The 16,477-nt window shown below is 38.5% G+C and overlaps 1 protein-coding gene across 1 annotated transcript in view; it reads left to right on the top strand.

Annotated features, from left to right (window-relative positions):
• The window catches only part of CORIN (corin, serine peptidase), a 113,168-nt gene that overhangs the window by 49,986 nt on the left and 46,705 nt on the right, over nucleotides 1–16,477 (top strand). The window contains exons 5-6 of the mRNA XM_021526370.3: nucleotides 9,389–9,570; nucleotides 12,938–13,051. Of these exons, the coding sequence (XP_021382045.1) occupies nucleotides 9,389–9,570; nucleotides 12,938–13,051 (296 nt within the window). The remainder of the gene's footprint in view (nucleotides 1–9,388; nucleotides 9,571–12,937; nucleotides 13,052–16,477) is intronic.

The following is a 16,477-nucleotide window of genomic DNA, read 5'->3' as shown; positions in this document are numbered from 1 at the left end:
ATAGAACTCTTCTACTAGATATGAGTACACCCTCTTGTGCAGTAATTAGAAAACAAAATGGTTTCAGATTGAAGTGTGGTGAAAGAATTCTCAAAGAATTCCTATGCTTTTCAGCTCATGTTTAACTTATTTTAGTGCCCATCTTATTAACAAATAGCTTGTAAACCGTCTGCACTCAAACCATATTGAGGATTCAGTTAGTGAGACGTATTTAACCTCTCACAGGTCTGTCTCCTCTGTCAGAAGTTCTTGTTGCCCTACTGGAGACCCCAGTGGTAAGCAACAGGCTCTCAGGCTGAGCAGGGCAGTCAAACATGAATCACAATGTTATGCAGGTGGGAAGGAGAGAAACTTCTGGAACTCTTCTGGCTCACATCAGGATGAACATTAAAGATAAATGAAACTCCTCAGGGCCGCTCTCAGTTGGGTTTTGAGGATCTCTAAGGATGGAGGTTTCACAACCCTTCTGGAGAACATGTTCCAGACTGCTGTTTCACAATAGATAGTGCTATATAAAATGCTAGTAGTGATGAAAGAATAACTATTATGCTATTCTCCTGCTTGTTATTCCCCATCTCACCCATGTCTTTTCCATGTTCTGTCAATAGTATTTTTCAGCTCCATGACAGATTGGATTTGGGAACTGGTCTGAATTTAATTAGGAGTGACTGATGTTATCCATTGTGTAACAAGATGAAGTGCCATGCTGGCACAAAAAAAGTAGGGAAGAGAGGTGAGGAGAGATTTTGGAGCAGGCTGATGAGGGGTAGGACAACTTCTTTAAATTGATGACATCTGCTTCTGCCAGATTTGTTTGTGAAACAATTTTTATGTGAAATTGAAGTAGCGTGATACAATGATTTTCTACTTGACAAAGAAGATCCTTGAATGTCAGTGAGTGAGAAGTATGTCTGATTCTTCAGGATTCCTGATAAGGTGCAGCTCGGGAGGTTTTAACTTGGGTTGATTCTTGAGGTCTTCCTTTTGGCAATGCTCTGAAGTGCACAGGAAACATGAGTTCTGGAAAACTGCATGAAATTAAGGGTAACTCTCTCACAGTCATCTGTGGAAATGGAAGGCAGTTCTTTAGGTACAATATTGCTTTGGGTGTATTTATTATCTGAAGATACAAACACAGAGCAGCTGTGCAGTGTATGATTTACTTCCAGTTAGCCCAGAATTTCTATAGCAATGTTGTGATTGAAATACTAGTGTGTGATTCAGAGGACTTCTGTTTCACTCTGCCAGCTTCTCTTTCCTATGTGTGAATTTTGTTTGCTAGAAACAAAAGATATTGTAACCTGGATTTTCAGGCATTTTAGGAGTTTGTTTTGTTTTATAAAAGAAATTTCTATAGAGTAAAGTAAATAAACAGTGTGTTCATAATTTGCATAATAAACAATATGCATGAATTTTCAGAAATTTTACTTCAGGAGTCATTTTGGCAGATAGTACAAGAATGTAAAAATAGTTGTAGCAATATTCTTAATAATACTAATTTAAACTGATTAATGGCTGAACTAAAGCTAGAATTAATTAATTTAGTGCCTCTCTCCCATTTTCATTGTTGTCTTTGAATCAAGTGATGGGATAAGTAAGAGAAATCTGGAAGGGCTTTAGTCAGGACAGATCATCCCACCTGATTATGGTCATTGTACAAAACACACTGAAAATTTTTCATAGATTTTTTCTTTTCAATGCTACATTGCAATATTTATGCTTCTGCTGTACACTATATACTTGAGGAATTTCTGATTGTTATAGTATTATAAGCTCAGCTTGTGATGTATTGTGCTGTCATGGAAAGTGACAGAGGAGTCAAAGGGGATTTCTGAATTTGTTTCTTGCTGATTCACAGAATCATACAATATCCTGTGTTGGAAAGTACCCACAGCAATCATCAAGGTCCAGCTCCAGGCCTTGCACAGGACCATCTCCAAGGGTCGTGCTGTGTGCCTGAGAGAATTGGCCAAGTGCTTCTTGAACTCTGTCAGGCTGGGGCTGTCACCACTTCCCTGAGGACACTGTTCCAGCCCAAACACCTTCTGGGGCAAGAACCTTTTATTGATATCCAAGCTAAACCTCTCCTGACTCAACTTCATGCTGTTTCCTTGAGTCCTGTCACTGGTCACAAAATTGAAGAGATCAATGTCTGCCCCTGCACTTTCCCTTATGAGGAAGTTGCAGACTGTGATGAGGTCTCCTCCTCTCCATCTCCTTGTCTCCATGCTGAACAGACCAAGTGTCCTCAGTTTCTTCTCTTTTGGGTTCCCCTCTAGACCCTTCATCAGCTTTGTTGCCCTCCTTTGGATGCTCTTTAATATCTGTCCTACATTGTGGTACCCAAAACTGTCCCCAGAACTTGAGGTGAGGATGTCCCAATGCAGAGCAGAGCGGGACAATCTGATGCTGTGCCTGATGCATCACAGGACAGGGTTGTCTCTCCTGGCTGCCACAGCACACTGCTGACTCAGATGTGACTTCTTATTTTGGTCAAAATAGTTTATCTGAGTTTTGTCTACAAAATAAATAATTACACTGACTCAAAATTCTAACTTGCATTGTAGAGACTGTATGTGTCCATCCTTAAGGATATCAACACAGTTTGGCCACATTGTCTGAAGAGCATTTCTAAGCCTGAAAGAGATGTTAAATAACAGCGGTTGATACAGAAGATGTAAAATTCAATAGCAGCTGCTGCTTCCTTTACTCATTTTTGGATGGATAAGAAGAGTCTTTTTAATCTAATGGTATATTTGGGTTTGTTCCCAGTTCCACTTTCACTGGAATCAGGAATTTATATTTCCCCCATCTGAACAGCTTTCAGAGTTCTGTGTGAGCTCTTTGTTAAGTATGGTACTCTTGGACAGCAGATGTGTTCTAAGATTTTGCAAGTATAACTCTCTAGCCATCTCTTTCCTGTTGCCATAAGATATGGCAGCTATTAAGGAGTAGTTAATTTGAACTGTCATTCTTAGTGAAAGAAATCTCTGTGGACCCACAGAAGAGATTCTAGTCCAGCTTTTTATTCAGATTTGTTTTTGTCACTTTTCTGTTCTCATAGCATTTAAACAGATAGTTCTTCCATGCTGCAGGCAATCCATTGAGTATCTCCATCTTTTTCATTCTCATTGTATAACCCAGGCTTTTTTCAGTCTCATGGAAAGGGTACTACTGTGTTGCCAAGCTTCATGACAGCAAATGGGGCATTCATGGGTGTATTAGAACTGGCTTTCTGCGCTATCTGTAAATCCTTATGAGTCCCTGTAGGGCAGCGGGGTGCACACTTACCTGCAGTTCAGCCAGTTAATACAAGGCCTTGATCTTCCCTAAACAGCTGCACCTGTTACTCAGGCTCCCACCCCGGGGAAGCTGAGCTGTTATGCCTTTTGCCAAATTCACCTCTGCGGCCTTTTTTCTCCTTTAAGATGTTCCATATTTCTCAGACTGTGGGGCCTATCCTTTTACAGGTAGTTTTGCATCTTTGTACTTGTAGACAGGAACCTGTTTTGAAAAAACACTACATGCACTTAAGCTAAAAACTAGGTGGGAGGTAGTACTTTTCTTTGAGTGTTACAAAGTATTACATGGAATTGAGGTACCATCTTTCAGTGTTCAGTTTTGTCAAGTGAAATTACTACAAAAATCTAAAATAACCTTGCTTTCTTTTCAGATTTCATTATGTAAAGAAGCAAATTTCAGATTTCTCTATTTAGAGACAAAATAGAAATTCAAACTCTCAAATGAACTTGAAAGTTACAGATAAAACCAAAGAAAATATAAAAATACATAATTTTCTTGATTTTGTGAAACATCAGCAGACAGTTTGTTTAAAAATCCATCAATAAAGAAGTGAGGTTTTGAGAGGTTTATGAATTTGTTTCATAAAACTCTGTCAGTGACTCTGCTGCTCTCCATATTGGAGTACTGTGAGAGGGTACTGAGAAAGATTTCACAAGAATGGTCACTCTAGCAAACTGTAATCCTGGGTGTATGTGTTTTCTCTAAAAGAAGCTGTTGAAACTTCTTTTCCTGTCATTTGTATTCTCTGAAAATCGTTATTGTTAGAATGTAATGAAAGTATTAAAGACAATTAGGGCACACAAAGGCTGGTGTGTGAGCTAATCACTTCAACTTGTTTGATTTCAGGGCAGTAGAAATAAAGAATAACCTTGGTTTTCTTCTTCCCAGAATTTCATGATGTTTCAGTTTGTCCTTGTACTCATCCTCCCTGCCCAGCAATTTCTCACAATTGTATTACCAGTATTTTGCCTCGGGTCTGCGATCTAGTGCCATTCTTAGCATTGTGTGCCTGTGTATGAATGATACAGAGAAATATCCTACAGTTGTTTTTAACTTGTCTCAGTACCTGAATACAGCTTTTTGTGTGGCCACAGAAAAAGTTATCCTGAAACAACTGAAGGGATGAAGCTGGGGAAAGAACAGTAATAAGAACCAGCAGTAGTTGAAAATATTTGTCAGTCTGCCTGCAGTCAGGTTGTCTATTGAACCACAGATGTGACCTTTAGCAATGCAGCCAACAGTTGTGTTTCTCAGTGATCTTCGTGCTGCATCTTCAGCTCTGGCATAACAATTTGGTTGTAAGCTTTTTGCAAATATTTTATCCTCTATTGTTTTAACCTGTAAAACTGCAATAATAAATTTCTCAACAGGGCATGCATATAGCAGTACTTTTACCAGTGGAGATACTGTTTGCGAAGACATAAAGAAATACCACAGATAATAATGAGCACTAGATATATTACTGTATTTACCAGGTTGCATGGGGAGTTTCTGCCGGATGGTTAATTGTTAATTTTATTTAATTTAATGCTTTTGTCAGTTTTAGCAATTTCTACTTCTCCCTCTTGTGACATTTTATTCCTTCTTTGCCTGTATCCTTTTGGAGGACCCAATCAACAGCCAGATCTGAGAAAAAGGTGCTTTTTTTTGGTCACATTACTCTTCAGTTGAATGAGTTATTTGACCTCTTATTTACAGCCTAAAAACAGCTCTTACAAGCAGTAAAACTGCAAGTAGCATGGAACCAGATCCAGGCATTTGGAAACCAAGATGCATACAGTGCTGCTTCTTCCAGAAAAGGCATGCCCGCAGTGTCTGCTGAGGTTGGGAGTCAGACCTTTAGCTAACTTGAATCTTGAGCTAACCTTAGAAAATGTGGTAAATTGTGCAGTAAGTGGAAAACAGTCACCATGAGGGTCTTCCCTCTCCTTACTGCTTCTTGCAGTACTATTTCTTTGATAACTTCTAGTACTCAAAACAACCACTTAAGAAACAGTCTGCTGAGGACTTGTGTGCATGGTAATGTGATTGCAAAGAAGAGGAGTCAATTCTGAAAAAATTAGTCTAAAAATGTAAAATATCTCTGAGTTCTAGGGAGTAGGTCCCTGTAGGATTATAATCAGGCAATCTGAGTTCCCATGTAAGTGAACAAGGAAATCAGATCTTCTGCTTTAGGCAGTGTTTAACCTCTTAGGAAACTTAAAATCACTTAACAGAGTATATACTGTATTGAATATATGTGCTTCAATGAGTATTTAATACAGAACTTCTGATAGCTTCTTCAAAGATGCCTTACGCAAATTTAAAGCCCTTAAATGTTAACTCTACCTTGAATATGCTTTTTAATAAACAATAAAGAAGATTTCTATTTTTTTTATTCCCTACATTTTTTAATGTTGGTATTTCTGTGCAGCTGAATTTACTGAAGTGTGGAGTTTGAGTCTGGGGAAACCAACCACAGAGATAAAAATATGTCATATTTTCTTTCTTTCATCAAACTCCAATTTCAGGAGTTTTTCTAGTAATATCGTGAAGAGCAGAATCTCATGCTAATATGTTACAACCTGCTTCTGTTCCTGCCACTGGTGCCAAATCAATTATGGTAAGATTGCCATAGACCTGCCAATTTATTTTTTAAAGGATTGGTCTCTGAGTAGCTGTAAATAAGAGTAATCAAGATAAATATTATTAATCATATTTTCATCCTCCAGCAAATTAAGCAATAAATCCATACAAAACTTGATCATTATCCAGAAATACTTAATTTATGGAGCACACATGACTCAACATTGAAACTGGGCCAAAATTGCAGTAATTGCTGGATAATCCCATGTTTTCTGATTTGTCAGAGCTTCTCTAGAGGCTACAAATTCTGCTTGGTTATTAGATAACCATGTAGTTGTCTTTTAGAAAACAGGTAATTTCCAAATTATTACTGTTCTGTGCATGTCTGTGGTAGGTTGACCCTGTCTGGTCAGCAGGTGCTCTCCAAAGCTGCTCTGTTACTCCCCTCCTCAGCTGGACCGGTTAGACAAAATAGAACAAGTCTCAGGATTGAGATAGGGACAGGGAGAGCTCACACACCAGCTACTGTCATAGGCAAACAGACACAACATGGGGAAAGTAATTTAATTCACTGCCAACCAAATCAGAGCAGGTCAATGAGAAAGGAAACCACAAAACCTAAAACTACTTCCTCACACCCCTCTCTTCTTCCTGCGTTTAACTTTGGTCATGAATCCTCTACCTCATGTCCCCTCAGAGGTGCAGGGGGATGGCAGGTGTGATGTCATCACACATTGTCACTGTCACTCCTTCCTTCTCAGGAGAGGCACTCCTCACACTCTTTCTCTGCTCTGCCATGGGGCTCTCCTGTGGGACACAGTCATCCATGAACTTCTCCAGTGTGAGTCCTTCCCATGGGCTGTTCTTCATGAGCTGCTACAGTGTGGGTCCCTCCCACAGTGTGCAGTCCTTCAGGCACAGGCTATTCCAGCATGGGTTCACCACAGGGTCACAATTTCTGCCAGCAAACCTGCTCCAGTGTGAGGTCCCCAGGGTCACAGGTTCCTTTGAGCATCCACCTATACCAAAGTGGGATCCTCCAGGGGCTGCACCTCCTACCCCTCCTGCTGCACTGACCTTGGTATCTACAGAGGCGCTTCTCTCCCATATTCTCACTCCTTTCTCCTGGCTGCAGTTGCCTTTGCACCAATTTTTCCCTGCCTCCTTGAATACTGCAGAAGTACAACAGCATCACTGATGGGCTCAGCCTTGGCGAGTGGTGGGTCTGTCCTGCATCTGACTGGAGTTGGTTCTGCCAGACACAGGAGAAGCTTCTGGCAGCTTCTCACAGGAGCCACCCCTGTATCCCTCCCACTACAAGAACCTTGCCATGCAAATCCAATACCGTATAAATAAATGAGATGAACGTTTTGTATTCATAGGTTTTTCCTCATACAGATGTAAAAATTAAATGTGCAGATAGATCTTCTGAAAAAAATTACTCCTGACATTTTTAGAAGCTTTTTAACAATTATATGTAAGTATAACTCTGCATAGTTATATTTTAATATAACTTTTGAATATTATTTTAAAATTCTTGATTAAAAAGAATGTTCAGTATGTTGAAAGACCTTTGGAAACAAGGAACCATATAGGTGGAAGTTTGCTATAGTTATATTTTAAGATATTGACATACACATACTACTATTGCCTAGTTGCTAAATGTCAGGCTATAGCTGAGGTGTGGTGCTTTAAATGTTAATCATTTAGGTGTGGGTCAGGAAAACAGAGATCATATTAAATACTCCAGAGTTGTATGAAACTTCCTCTGAGAATTCTCAAGAACTCTTTATGTTTTGTTTGTTTGTTTGTTTGGGAGTTTTTTTTCAAACAGCATTCATTCCCATTCATAGAAATCATATATATACAGATGGTTAACTGTAATAAACTCAAATAGATCTCTGTCAGAGGCCTGTTAAATTCAAGTAATGTCCCTACTAACTCTATTTTTTGAGAAAAAAGAATAAATTTAGCAGAATGTACTGTCTTCAGATTGCTACTTGTGCTCCATTGCACTAGTAAATGAGGTAGAACCACTGCTTACAATACTTTTCACTGTAATACAGTTTTTGTAGCATATTTTGTGGTCTTGTAAAAAATGAACAGAAAGTGAAATTAAGCATATCAGGTTGAAAAAAAATACAGGGTTATCACTCACCAACAGGTCAAATCAATACTTCATTTTAGCTTTGTGACATCTTATTTCTTACAGATATTTTGAAAATCAAGTGCCTTCTGTAGTAAGTAGCAGCATTTCTTTTGGCATTTTGCTGTATGAGAGAGCCTCTGTCAAACCAGAAGTGCCATTAGCTAAGGAGGAAAAACTTAAAAATGTCTGGAGACAGTCACTTGCCCTGTCAAATCCCCTTTATTTAAAGGGTTTCTCAGTTTCTGAGGCTCTAGAGCAACTCAAGAGTTCTTGTGCCCTTTCTTTCCATATTGAATAGTTTCTGTAAAAAACCAGAAGTGTTTCAGAACATCTTCATATGAATAGCCTTTAAATCAGAGTAACTTAGTTTACCAGTACCATGTGCAAAACTAATAAGTGGGAACTCTTCTGTCATCAGATGAAACCATTCTTGATTTTGTACACAGCCATATAGGTGATCTTTGGTGCAAAAATTTTGTATCTTTCAATGGATCACAATAAAAAAATCTGGTGGTAAAAAGGGCTGTTTTAGAATATATATGCTTCTTTACAGGCAACAATAATCTGCCATCCAGGAAGCCGCAAGAGACAGTTTTAGGGATAAATTCCTTGACTTGTTTCTGAGATAAGTTCAATACTGCAGCATGTGAAAGGCATTCTTTAAAAGTTCTTAGCATTACCTGGAGATCTCTAAAAACACCTTTTTAAAAAATGTGGTTCCAACCAGAGTATGTAATAAATTCAGTAACAACACTGGCAACACACTTATCTTTTTGGATACTTAGCAGAGAAAGTCAGCCATACGGACTTCAAAGTACTTATGCAAGTGAATATTTTGCTTTACATCAATTTCTTCATTAACATTGTAGTGAGGCAGCTAAGACAGCTTTTTTATTCCTTTCTTATGGTTGCTGCCATGTCACAAGTTGCTAAAAGTACTGCGTTATTCTCTGTTACTGTAAAATGAAACATGAAGTTAGTACATTTTTGGGTACTGTAGACTTCTTCAGTTCAGGCCACTTACTTGTGACTGAATGGAGTTCTAGCCATGGTTTTGAGACAGGCAGGTACAACTGAGAGTCAGATGTAAAGAGAAAGATATATGTGCTGTACCAGGAAAAAGATCGTTCTGTGGCATTTTGAGTGGTTATAAATAAAGCAAAATTTCACTTGCTAAAGCCTAAGAGGTTCTGCAGTAGACATAAACTTCAGGAAAGCTGGGTTGAAAATTTAATCACTGTAAGGGTATGGGTGTAGAGCGCAAAATTTGTCAAAAGCACTTATTATTACTTTTTGCTCTTTCTAAAAAGTTTTCACAACCTGCTAAAGTAATAATAATTTTAAATTTTGCTCTCTGTCTCGTTTCTTTAGTCGAGGCCTCTTGCCCTGCAGGACGTTTTGTGAGGCAGCAAAAGAAGGCTGTGAACCAGTCCTGGGTATGGTGAATGCTTCTTGGCCAGACTTCTTGAAGTGCTCTCAATTCCAGAACAAAACTGAAAATGACACCACTACAAGGGTATGCTTCTCACCACATCAAGAAAAAGGAAAGCAGTGTATGTTTCCACTCTTAACTGTTATGCTGTGTTTATGAGTTTTCATTTAATAATTTATTTTCTCCCTGTGTAGGAAAAGCTCTGGGGTGAAAGTATTATTTCTTGTTCTATGCTCCATCTTACAACTGTAATAAAGTCTGGTTGTCAGTTGATTATTGGTTTTAGTGGTTTAATTGTTTAGGCTGATTTTTTTCAGACTGGTGTTGATTTAAGAACTTTTTATTTTATATCAAAAATTCCAAGCTGTTTCAAGGAAAGAAGGTTGGAGGAAATTAATATGACCTGTTGACTTTTTGTTTGCTAGCTTGAAAAAGTACAGGTTTGTTATTTGGAGTAGAAACTTGATACACGGGCCAAATTTCAAGTGTATCTCCTTTTTCCTTGCTGTAAAAATGAGCCCAAAACTTATCAAGAGGTAAACTTCTCAAAAAGCATGGTCTTTATATGCCCACACATAAAGTCATAGAATCATTTTTTATCTCAAAAAAGATATTGAAGGTCATCCAGTCCAGCTGTTAACTCAGCACTGACAAATCGACCACTAAACCATGTCCCTGAGTGTCATGTCTATGCATCTTTTAGATACCTTCAGGGATGATGATTACATGACTTACCTGGGAAGCCAGTTCCAATGACTGACCAGCCTTCCCATGAAGAAATTTTTCCTAATATCCAACCTAAACCTCTCCTGGTTCTCCTGGAGGCTTTCCCCCCCTGTCATATTGCTTGTTACTTGGGGTAAGACACTCATTGCCACCTTTATACAACCTCCTTTGTGGCAGTTGTAGGGAGTGATCAGGTCTCCCCTGAGCATTTTTTCCCTGGGCTAAATAACCCCAGATCCCTCACCACTTCTCATAAGGCTTGTGCTCTGCAGACCCTTACCTAGCTCTATTGCCTTGCTCTAGACATGCTCCAGCGCCTCAGTGTCTTTCTTGTAATGGGGGGTCCAAACTAAACACAGGATTCCAGCTGTGGCATCACCAGTGCCAAGTACAGCAGGAGACTATCGCTGCCCTGGTCCTGCTGGCCACACCATTGCTGACACAGGCCAGGGTGCCGTTGGCCTTCTTGGCCACCTGGGCACAGCTGGCTCATGTTCAGCCAGCTGTCGACCAGCATTCCCTGATCATTTTCCACTGGGCAGCTTTCCAGCCAGTTTCTAAAAACAAGGCATTTCCATCTCCTCAGAGGTGCTGGTGTGTTCTCCCAAATCTAGAGGTGAGATCACACCTGAGAGCAGTAAGCCTGACTTTTTTCTCACTGACCCCATTGCTGGAGTTCTCTTGCTGGCATTGGAGACTCTGCTGTTGATAGGCATTCTGTGAGATGAAGAGACTGAGGCTTGTACAGTCTATCTGTGGGCTCTGAGAGAGATGATTTCTGTAACAATGATGCTGAACGGCTGCAAAACAAGCAATTATGGAATAATTTTTTGAGGAAAACAAAATGTTTTTCAGGATTGTTGTGGTGTTTCATGTGAAGAAATATGCACGGTTGATTAAATTATTTCCCCCACAAAATCACTCTTAAATTCTGTTCATCCTGCATTACATTTTGTTGTGTTCTCTGGTTTATATTCTCCTATTCTGCCTCTGTTTCTGGTTTTTGCCTTTTTCTTTTCCAGCTTGGAGTTTCTTATGTGGCCTTTTTAGGCCACATCACTTGAGTGAAAGAAAAAGGTCTTTTGTCTTTTTTCTCCCACAGGATTTTGCATCCTAAGGAAATAGAGAAATTAACAATTACCTGGGGGTAAGGAGTTGCCAGCTTTTCTAATTCCATGATTGTGGTCACAGTATCAAAACTTTCTAGAATTGACAGCAATGAGATGTATACACTATTCTGCAGGGTACATACATGGTATAGGGAGCAGGTGATGAAAATCTGAAAGTGAGAGAATACAACGGTCTGTTGTGCTATTATGACTATATTGGGTAAGAGAAAAAGTTTGCCTGTTTTATAATTCTGATTCCAAAAGCTGACAAAATCAAATTCCCAGAAAAGGACAATAGGCCAAGACTGTATAGCAGTACTTTTCCAAATACTCCTGCATTTTCCATCTGTTTGAGATTCAAATATTTTAATGTAATTTGTGACCTGCCATAGGTTTTTATTTTATTAATGTGTCCCTTTCTTCATGGGCCTCTGTGTGTTTTAGCATCCCTAGTATTGTGTTCTGGAATGTTACAGCTTGTCAGTGTATCACTTGAAGAGCAGTACATTTTGGTTGTTTTAATACCTTGTCACTGATGAAGAGTCACAAATATTAAATGGCACAAACCAGTTGAAAATCTCTGGTTTAAATTAGTATTAGGGCACCTAATTAGTATTTTGGGCACCGTTCAGTACTGTTAGAGTTAGGAGTTTACCTCCTTTAAAATACATTGCATAAGCAGCTTTCACTGCAACAACCGTGTTCTCATTACACAACTAGAAAATAATGTTTATATTGCAAAATGAAAATTATTTGCTGTCCAAGTGGACAGTACACCTGGAAATGTCATAGAAAATATTTTGAAATTATTCATAATCTTTTATTACAAACAAATTTTCCATAAGGAGTGTGTGTTTCAGTTAACTAAGTCTAAGTTTGCCCTGTTTCTTGGGGATAAGAAAATAATAGGGAGGCTTAGAAAAGAATGTTAGTGTGTTGAAAAAAAAAATAATCTCCTGCTGACAAAATTTAAAACTAATAATGAGGGTACCCAGAGTGGTTGTGTTTGTGTTTATAGACATTGCCATAGTGTGATAGAAAAGACTGCTATTCTAGGACCACAAATAAAGTTAATAATGTAGATAAATAGTTGAATGTGCAGCCAGTGCAAGCTGAAGCTATTTGTCAATTTTGAAAAATACTGAAAAACCATGCCCAGTGCTAAGCGGTACCTCACAGCATCCACTGTATACCTATTGGTTTGGCAAACTGTGAGGAATACCAAAGGGCTGTTCAGTAAAGCCAGTCTTAAGCAGAAATTATTATATTTTTTGTAGGCATATTCCACATGAGCACATAAGGCTCCTTCCTTCATCCCAGGGGCGGATTTAATAGGTGAAATAGTCCTTTCATGACTGCCTGCTGAGGTCTTTTAAAATGGGTCATTCACTGATAGAAGTTTTAAATGGCGTTGTTCTAACTCAAAAACTGAGATTTTTTTCCTCTTTTAGGTTTTCCTCTTGACCTTCTTGAATTCAGTGATGTTCCTCTGAGAGCTATCCTAACGTTTTCTAAATTGGAAATATATTTCAATCCCTGTAGGAAATATTGAATATCAGTTTAACATTTGTAAGACTCTAGTATCACTAACTTGATAGTGTTGATTTTTCCAATGCTTTTTCTCCACGTTCTGTCTTTTCTGCTCTCTTGCAGCACTGTGTGGAGGAGAGGAGAGTTTCTTGTGTGCCAGTGGGATCTGCATCCCAAGGAAACTGCAGTGTAATGGCTACAATGACTGTGATGATTGGAGTGATGAGGTCCATTGTAGTAAGTTTCTTAAACCTCGCAGTATTCTGCTGAAGTACTGAATCCATTCAGGGAAATCTGGAAGCTGAAGCAGGGTATTGGCACAGAACAAGAGCTTTGCATGGTGTTTGTATATTGACATTTGGACTCTGTCAGTTGTTGTGGACTGTGTTTAGTTTGCTCACTCAGGCCACAGCATGTGCTTTTGATCAAATTTTATGTCTTGAGGCAGTTACTCTGCAAGGAGCTATGTGGAAATAAGAACTATTTTTTTTTTGTTTGGCAATTTTTTTTTTTTTTTAATGGATCATTAGTGTGCATCAGAAAGGAGCTAATTTGTTTATCACCTGAATACTGTTTGTTGTAGCTTTATCCTGGTCCTTCGTATTGATTTTAGACCAGATACAAGACCATCTGTTTAGAAAGTTCTGTTGGTCTCAATCCTAGATGTGATTTATTTAAATTAATCCCAGTATGTGCTGCAGTAGAATGTACACATGTGATCACTTAATTTTTTATTTATTTGTCTGTGGTAGTACATGTCTTTAGATAAGTTCCTATGTGTTTTTCTGTGTTAACAAAACACCTTGGACTACAAACACCTTTAGAAAACTGGAGCAAATGTATCGTAAGAAAACAATGAGAAAGCAAGAAGAAAAAGAAAAGAGGAAGATGTGGAAAAATTACTAAATAGGGACTATAGCAGGACAATGATGCCACATAACAGGATTTCTCATTCAGACTTTGAAAAATGTCAGACTGTGCAGTTCAAACTCAACTCAAAAGATTAGTTCTTATTAGTGATTTAAGAGCCTGGGCATTCCAAGACTCACAAAGCTGCTTTTAAGGAAGTTGTTGTTAGATTTTATCTGGGATACTCCAAGGAATAAATGAGGACAGCAATTTCCTCCTGGTCTCAATATGAATAAGGATAGAGCTTGCTTTTCCTTTAATAGCCTACAATTAATTTCATGGAGGTTGAGATAATGTCTATTATGTAAAAAGTATTGGAAGTTTTTATTTTCCATTTTTTCCTGTGAGGTTTAGATTTAAAGTAAGCTCAAAAATTTAAACACACCTACTGAGACTATAGCTCTCAAATTCTATTAGAAATAAAAAAGGAAAAAATAGAAAAGAAAATAAGAAAATAGTAGTAAAAGAACAAATATATTACATAAATACATTGTCTTGAAAAAACAAGCATAAACTTAATCAGCTAAGATTACCTTTGAAATAAGATTACCTTGTCTGTTTAATGATACAGGGCTTATATGCAGAGAACATCTTTCATTAGGATGCTTCATAGGAGTTGAGGAGAGGGTGTGGAGGTCAAATAACACTTTCCTGAATTACATAGCAGAAAGAGCAAAACTGAAGGAAGACCTATTTGCCTTAAAGCTTGGCTGATAAAAAATGCTGTGTTCCTTGCAGTCCTTGAGCCTCTCAAAGTCTTAAGTCACCTCATTACATGATAGAATGGGTTGCTCAGAGTCCCATGCAACCTGACCTTGAATATTTCCAGGAATGGGTTGTCCACCATTTCTCTGGGTAACCTGTTCCAGTGTTTCACCTGCTCAATGTAAAACATTTATTCTTTATGTCTAGAAATACCCTCTTCTAAAACTATTACTCCTCATCCTACTAGTCCCTGATGTCCTTTGGGATTCTGAGCTGCTGACCCTTGGGACATCATCGTTCAGCCAATTCCTTATTCACCAAATGGTCTACCCATGAAATCCATCTCTCTCCAATTTAGACAGTAGGATTTTGTGGAGGTTTGCCCAGACCTGTGTACAGCAGGTCCTTCTGGATCTAGATCATGCAGGGATCAAACCTGCTACCTTTGCTTTATTAGCACCATGCTTTAACCAACTGGGCTTGTCTCAGGGCCAAGTTGTTGAATGCAAAAGATTTGCCAGACTTCATTTGTGTTTAGTGGAGTACAGAATAGGAATTTTTATTTAATTTTGTTAAAATGGGGATATCAACATCGCTTATAAAATTGAACCTTTTAAAGTCGAGCTTCTTACAAGTGGCAGTTGCCAAGTGCCCATCTTACTTAACAGAGTAACCAACTACCTTTACAATACATTATTGCCAATATCTTGAAGAAAATGTATATTACGACTGTTACATTTTCATTAAGTGAATCTTATTTCCTTGTAAGGAAGTTTGTATTCTTTTTGTTTACCCTGTCTGTGTGGGCCTGTGAGTTGTCTACCCTAAAGTCACTGCAGCAGCTTCAGAGGTATGGATGGAAACAATAATGGGAGTATGAATGGAAATTAAACAGTAAATTTATCCAGAGGAAATAACATAGAAAAAGGCAGTTTTGTTTAATTTGCAGGAGAAGCAGTGGAAGAAGCATAGAAACTGTCAGAGTTACAAACTGATGAATAAGATTAAAGGTTGCCAGAGTACTTCATGCTGTTGCATATTTAAAACAAGTGATGTTTAGCATTTACTCTCAGCTGGGTGTTGGTCTGCTTACAGGAAGCAAGAACTTAAATTTTATTTTCATTTGGTGTGGTATTCCCTGTTTTATGAATTATGGTTCTTTTTGAAGCTGAATTAACTATTTAGTATGTAGCTCATGGGTCAGCCATATTATTTTACTTCATATCCTGAAGCATTTCCATCTTATTATGCTATAAATTCTGTTTGGACTTTCTAAGATAATATGAAACTTGAAGAAAGCAGTAATACTTCTGTGGGGTAGGGAGAGGAAGTGACTCATGTTCAAGTTTCAGACTTTTTTTTCTCCTGGGAAGTTAAACACTTGGTTGACATTGATCTGAAGGGGTAGAAACCCCATGGCACTTTCTGGAAGAGTTCTGCACCTTTCAGTGTGTAATATCCTTAGAAGGACACCCTGCTTTCAAAGGGGAGCCACTGTGCAATCATGAACACTGGAATCGCATGCCAAGAGTAGAGAGGGAAGTGGTAGTATGATTCTGTTCTGTTGTGGTTGATCATCTCAGAAGAAAGGTGGCACTTCTGTTCCAGTCCCTGCTTTTTGAGCTCTCTCTCTGTTTTCCAGGGAATAACTCATTTAAAATGCCCACATATGCCAGTTGAATGGGCACAAAGGACTTCCTTGGTTCCAGTGGCATATCTCCAACAGGAAGACAGTATTGTCCATCCAGTTGGTTCTGTATCTTGGCATTCTCCCTGGAAAGCTAGAGGCCAAGGAAATGTCTAGAAGAAGGCAGTGAAACTAGGTTACCCACTTCCTAGCTGTGTGCTTAAAATCAAAAGTTATTACTGATGGGACCAGATACCACAAACCATAATTTATCTTCAACTCACCTAACTACAGCAAAGATTCTGTGGTTTTATTGAACGTGATATTATTCAAGTATTATTGTTATTCTCTGAGAATATCTGGCAGGCTTTACTGATGCATCCAATCCAATGAAAAAAAGTTAAACCCACTTAGGGCTGACA

The sequence above is a fragment of the Lonchura striata genome, chromosome 4 (genome assembly GCF_046129695.1).
Source record: "Lonchura striata isolate bLonStr1 chromosome 4, bLonStr1.mat, whole genome shotgun sequence".
NCBI classification, from domain to species: Eukaryota; Metazoa; Chordata; class Aves; order Passeriformes; family Estrildidae; genus Lonchura; species Lonchura striata.
This window is presented reverse-complemented; position numbering and strand designations above follow the sequence as displayed.